This window comes from Salvia splendens, unplaced genomic scaffold (genome assembly GCF_004379255.2).
Source record: "Salvia splendens isolate huo1 unplaced genomic scaffold, SspV2 ctg275, whole genome shotgun sequence".
In the NCBI taxonomy this organism is placed as follows: Eukaryota; Viridiplantae; Streptophyta; class Magnoliopsida; order Lamiales; family Lamiaceae; genus Salvia; species Salvia splendens.
In genome coordinates, this window is record NW_024598914.1 from 15,148 (window position 1) to 21,779 (window position 6,632).

General features: G+C 35.6%; 1 protein-coding gene across 1 annotated transcript; it reads left to right on the forward strand.

Annotated features, from left to right (window-relative positions):
• Positions 1 to 766: 766 nt before the first annotated feature.
• Positions 767 to 4,087, forward strand: LOC121789566. The gene is made up of 3 exons (XM_042187993.1): positions 767 to 907; positions 1,140 to 2,741; positions 3,572 to 4,087. Exons 2-3 carry the CDS (start codon positions 1,285 to 1,287, stop codon positions 3,822 to 3,824), a joined length of 1,710 nt encoding a protein of 569 aa, XP_042043927.1. The 5' UTR covers positions 767 to 907; positions 1,140 to 1,284; the 3' UTR covers positions 3,825 to 4,087.
• Positions 4,088 to 6,632: the final 2,545 nt, after the last annotated feature.

Consider the following 6,632-nt stretch of genomic DNA (forward strand, 5'->3'; position numbering starts at 1 on the left):
TTATGCACCTCAAATAGTGAAAAAAAAAACAAAACTACCCACTAACTCAAACGGCAATTCTTTGTCATGTGTATTAACACCTGTAAACTGTAAACATTGATTGTCAATATTTTATTGATAGATAGTCATCCAAATTATTGAGATATAAATATAATAGTAAAGTTCAATTTTAATCTTAAATATAAAAAAAATATGAATTTTATCTAAAATATTCACTTTTTGAAAAACGGGTCTATAACAAATGAAAATGTTGCCGAATTAGTCATTTTTACGTTCCGTCAAAAAACTAACGACCAACGCTAATTGCACAGCGGCATGACCATTAATTTTTTGACGGAACCATAAAAAAAAGGACAATTCCAACAAATATTTCATTGGTTATGGACATGTTTTTCAAAAAGTAAATGTTTTGGATCAAATTCGTATTTTGATAGTATGTTTAGGACTAAAATTGACCATTATTTTAAATATAAATTACATAATTTGTCCATTAGTAATACTGTAATAGTAAATAAATAAGAAAAATAAAGAAAAAATATGAATAAAGTAAAAGGGAAAAGTAAAAAATAAATTTTAGTAACCTATGAACAACTTTTTATTTTAATATTAGTATGTAACTAATTTTAATATAACGGATAAAAATAAAAAAATAATAAATAAAATGATATTTTCATAATAAGAATTTAGGAAAAGAAAAATAAAGTGCGGACCCACCACATGTTGTGAACTTCAAAATTCAGTAGATATATACAGTCACTACGCCAAGATTTTTCGTAGGGTGTTTTTAGTGTTTGTTTTTGTATTTTCCTTCTTATTTTCTCATGGTATTTAAAGGCCTTTACTCCTTTTCTCTTCGTTCTTGACAAGCAAAGCCGCGGTGGTGGCGCCGACGGAGTGCTATTTTCCGGTGATTTTTTCTTCCTCTTCGTTTTACTGTTGGACTAAATCTTACGAAATTGGTTTGCGCGCCTGTCTAGATTCATCTCGGAATGTGTAGCCTTGATCCGTTTTTGGCGGCTGTGTCTGTGAATTGATTAAAAGACTTGAGAGTTTGCTTTCCATTATTGTGTATCTTAATTAATTGTGTATTAGCACGTGCTTTAACTTCAATTTGATTTTTCATTCCTTTCCGTTCGCAGGGTTTTGTGTTTTGAGTTGAGCGCAAGTAAAATTTGGGGATTGGTCCCTTTTCCCTGCGGAAAAGGTGTTTTTATCTTTTAATAGAAAAGTGAGGATTGATTCCTCCCTTTCCCTCTCGATTCTGTGTTTGATTTCGATTGAATTATGGTATTGAAAGTAGCTCCAGCTTCACTGCACTGGTCTCAGCCGTCAGTGCCCCAATCGCCGCCTTCTTCCTCCCAGACATTGGCCTCCGCCATCTCCTCCCCGTCTTCGCGGCGGCGGAGCTTCGCTAGCGGCGATGGATCCCTCTTCTGCCGCTTCGTGGAGAAATCCGGCGTATTCCTCGGCGCAAATCCGCCGCTCAATCTCCATCGCTCACGATCATGCGGCAGCAATAAGAGATCCCGCGCTCGGACAATCCGAAAAGCCCTAACCGCCAGCTTGGGTTCATTCTCCGACGAAGAATTCTCGAGGCAAATTAAGGAATTGGCTCTCAGATTCCAGCTGAGCGAGAACGATGATGTCAACGCCAATTCACAATTGGATGAATTCGAGACTAGATTCGATAATGCCGGTGCAGGTGAGTCGAAGTTCTCGGAGGGTTTGAAGCCATTTGATGCCTTGGTGGCGCCCTATTTCCCCGATAGGGACGAGATAATTCCAGCTAATATTGAGAGGATAGCGAATAGTGGTGAAATCCCATTGTCGCTTAGGATGATCAAGAGAAAGAAGGAGCAGTGGCAGGGAGGGCTTGTGGGGGCCGGGGGTGCGGCTTATTGCTCGATGAAGAAGGCGTTTTCGTCTATGGTGTTTATAATCCGAGAGCTCCACAGCTATACATTGCAGATGAGGTCCTTTTTATACTACGAGGATATGGAGGGGATTGTAGCCAACGTGCAGAGAGAAATGCACGCCTCGTTTGTATGGTTGTTTCAGAAGGTTTTCTCAACAACCCCAACTTTGATGGTGCATGTGATGATACTCTTAGCAAACTATAGTGTCTTCTCAATGTCGAGTAATGCAGCCATAGCGGCTACATCACCAATGTATGGTGCTGCAGCAGCGGCCACCACAGAGGAGGTGTCTGTGATCAATGAGCAGGGCTTGTCCCGGAAGAAGTTTGATGCATCGATTCTTAAGACACTGAAGCTCTCTTCCTCGACTGGGAAGGCAGCTTCGGTTGGAGGGAGCAACGGGAGTGGTGGCGGGAAGTTCCGGTCTGTTGCTAGTGGGACTGACGGAGATGGGAGGTTTGATGAGTCGAGTTATTATAGTACCATAGCGCCTGATAGTGTGTCCTCGTTTGTGAACCCATCTAGGACTAGTCGGGAGGAGTCTGTCTCGAGGCAGGTTTCTGTGGAGGAGGAAGCCACGTTGTGGGATTCGATTGTGGATGAGGCTGCCAAGATGCAGGCTGCACCGAATGGCGAGGTTTTGGATCAAGAAATGAAGGAAGGATTCGTTTCTCCTGTTGATGCAAGGATTGAGCAGGATGACAGTTCAGAATATTTTAGAATGGAGTTACTGTACCAAACAGAATTGGCTCAAGAACCCAACAATCCACTTTTGCTAGCAAATTATGCTCAGTTTCTCTACCTCGTGGTTAGGGATCTTGACAGGTATACAACTTTTAATCTCGTGTTTGGATTTTATTTTCTTGTTTTGACTGTTTAGCATTGTTTGCAGCTGTGTGTTAATAATGTTTGATTATGTTTCGTTTTGGGGTATTATTGTTGGAGCCTTGCAATAATCTTGACATGTTCATGGCTGATTCAAAAGTTGTTGTGTGCAAGCTATGATTTTTGTGGGGAAGTTGTTGTCCATAACCGGGTTGAGATTCGTGGGGGATAGCGAAATGTGTGGTGTAGTTTGTGTGTTTCTTTTGAATGAAAAAGATGGTATAAGTGAATGAACACGAAACATCTCACCCTAGAGTTAGAGCCCACCAAATGAAAATATCACCAAACCTTGGCAATTTATTTCTAGGCTGTACTTTGTTGTCTTTACTTATGAGTATGAAAAATCTAAGGGTGAGGCTATAGTCTTGATCCCGACAACTATACGCGCAGCCAAACGAGTGTGGTCACCGTTGGCCGGCCTTCTGATAGGAACCTTACATTCTGCCGTTGATTCTATGATAGTCCTAATCAATCATTGTGCAAATTATCAAGAATCTGGAATCGTATGTTAAAACCATGCCGTTGATTCATTCAATCATTGTGCAGCTGATAAAGTATCTTAAAACCATGTCATACCATTGATTCTATAATAGCTCTTATTGATTCATCTTGCAAAACTACAAGAATCTTGAAAACATGTTGTGACCACGCATGTTTTTACGGTATGCCATTAATTCCGTGATACTAAAGTTTCAAGAATCTGGAAACATGTTCTTACAATGAAAATGGGTGGAATTCATGTTTGATCTAACAGAGTCTGGTTGAAACAGGGCGGAGGACTACTTCAAGAGAGCCACGGAGGTGGAGCCAAAGGACGCGGAGGCACTGAATAAATATGCTACCTTCCTGTGGGCGGTGAGGAACGATCTGTGGGCAGCCGAGGAGACCTACTTGGAAGCCATTGCTGCAGAGCCTAGCAACTCGTACTATGCGGCTAACTATGCCCATTTCCTATGGAACACGGGCGGAGAAGACACTTGCTTCCCTCTGAGCTCGCCCGATGCAGAATCTGATGGTCTGTAAAACTCTTACATTGGTGTGATCAAGAACAGGAGGCTTCCCGCGAATGGTCTTTGTTGATGATCAAACTCTTTGGAGAAAGAAAAAAGAGAGGAGAAAGAAAATCAATTTGTTTTTTTCCCTTGTTTTGATTTTGGTGGGGTGCAAAGAGAGATGCTCTTTGTTTTTATTTTGTACTCTACCTACTTATACACATGCGATTGCCATAATTGTAATTAAACTATCATGTCAATAATTTAATGCCATTTTATTCTCTTCGAAAGTTACATTTCCTTTCGTGTGTTTAGTTTTATTATCTAACGAATGAAAAACAGTAATATGATGCACCGTTAGATTTCTAATATCAATGACAAATATTGTTAATAGAAAATGTCAAAGTATTGTTAACTAGGAAAGATGCAATATGCAGATGATTATCACTAACCTCTATGATTAAATTTTGCATAAATTAAAATCATCTATATATCGATAATGAATAAATCATTATTACTATGACAATGACATAGTCCCAAATTATTCTTAATAATAAAATTAAGTAAAGCTATATTGGAGCTGATTAAGATGAAATGCTGGTAAGACGCTTCCTACCCCTATCCATCTACTCGTTAAATAATTCTTGATGTTCTTTATAGAGAGAATAAAGTTATTGATGGTCATAATTTTTTTATAAGAGTGCTAATTACATGTCTATGATTAATAATAAAAATACTCCATTAGTTGGTAATTTTTTTTTCTATTTTGGTCTGAAATTAGATTTTTCCATTTTTTAATATGACCAATTATTTTGTACCTCTCTTACTTTTTCTTTCTTAATGTTTGTTTACTTCTAATTAATAACTCTGATTATTTTCCTCTTATATTTTACCAAAATTTCCATTTTTCGATATGATGTGTATATGCTAGATTCAAATTAGGCCTAACCATGTTCAATTTTGTTTATTAAGAACGACTCACTTATCGTAGAACTGTAATGATGCAGTTGATAAGTTAGGTCTATTCTTAATCTAGAAAAACTAATAAGTAGTACTACTAAACACAATAATTGATGTAGCTTAACTTTTAGGTAAGCCATTAATTAGCATTTGGATTTCATAGTTGTTCTTTTAGGGAGGGGATCCCCTGCTGTGCACAGCAGGTGCGGTCCCCTCACTGTACATACACTATTCATTTGTTTAATAATAAAAAAAAATTAATAAAAAAATGAATAGTGAGGGGACCGCACCTGCTGTGCACAGCAGGGGATCCCCTCCCGTTCTTTTATAGGGACTTCTTATACTAGCTCTTAAATTCATTATTAATTTCATTACTAAGAAATGGAAATTCTAACACATTCGTTAAAACTTTAAACGCCTAACAAATTTAAAACTTGTAAATAAATACATGTTGAAAAATATATGTTGTAAATGGATTCTATTTTGAATGGTCTATAAAGTAGTTTTTCTATCATTTTTTAAATAAAATTTATGGCTCTCATCGTTCTACTAATTACATTACTTTATTAGAATCGTTAAAGTAGTTTGAAAGGTAAAATTCGTGAAATTAGTTTCATATACAAAAATAAGTGAAAAGAATGAGACCGTTTATTCATTATTTTTGTAAATAATACAAGTATGTATTTATCATCATGTGATGTTATTGTCTTCTATACTCCCTCCGTCCCATAAAAATATGGGCGGATGAGATGACACGAGAATTAAGACAAAATTAGTAAAGTAAAAGAGAGAGGATGAGAATGGTATGATAAAATAAGAGAGAATAGGAGAATGGTAGTTAAAGTAGAATTATTGGATAGTGAGACCTACATTATTAAATTGATATTTACTTTTAAAAAATGGAATGCACATATTTTTGTGGGATGAACGAAAATGGTAAGTGCACATATTTTTATGGGATGGATGAAGTAGTAAATTGGAATCCTTTTCTAATAAAATCAGTCAGTCATTAATAAATAACTCATCCAATTGACAAAAATATACCTCTTGGCACTAGTGAGTTATAGTATTTGTCAAAGAATTAAATATGATGACTATTTTGGGCCCACATATTGACATGGGATGAACATTTACTGATGGCCTATCCAAGTCAAACTAAATGGCAAGTACTATGTATAGACATAGTAGTTAATGAAAAGTCGACAACACAACCCCAAATTTATTTTATAGTAATAGTCCATATAGTTAAATATGATAAAAAAAAGTAAATATAAATTGTAATGATGAATAAATTGAATAAAATAATACACATATAATTAAACGGATAGAGTATAAATTTAAAAAACGACGATTTTTTTTCTATGATCGGGCAAATTTTCATGCATAATTGTGCTATATATAGCCTTGTCGATGAATGCACTTTTATGTAATAATATGCGAATTGCAAATGTTTATAAGATTATAATCTATAAATAACAATTACTTTCCAAATATGATCATATGTTCCAAAATTAGTGTTAGTGACTTATAAAATTTGTAATTACATTGACATGTTACGAGACTATCGACGATAAAAGTTTCCAATAATTATTAGGTGTGATCTAGCGAAATTCTCCCATGAAAAGAAAATCAGGTCATAAACCTACTAAATCAGTTTATAATCGTATTGAGATTCAAATTAAAAAAGTACTTTCTCATTATATTTTATATTTTGATCTACTATTTTTTCAAACAAATTTCTCAAGATGGACTATATAGTAGTACTAATTAATCTAATTATTTCTCGTTAATCTCTAATTTATACTGCAAAAAGTATTAATAGATGGAGAAATTCTACTGTATAAAAAATATCCGACTTTTACTAATATTGGTATAGTTT

Bases quoted from the DNA above. Each gene is read 5' to 3' on its own strand.
- LOC121789566 (XM_042187993.1), top strand. From the start codon at position 1,285: ATGGTATTGAAAGTAGCTCCAGCTTCACTGCACTGGTCTCAGCCGTCA. The intron at 2,742-3,571 runs GTATACAACTTT...TGGTTGAAACAG, and splicing joins GTGGTTAGGGATCTTGACAG to GGCGGAGGACTACTTCAAGA.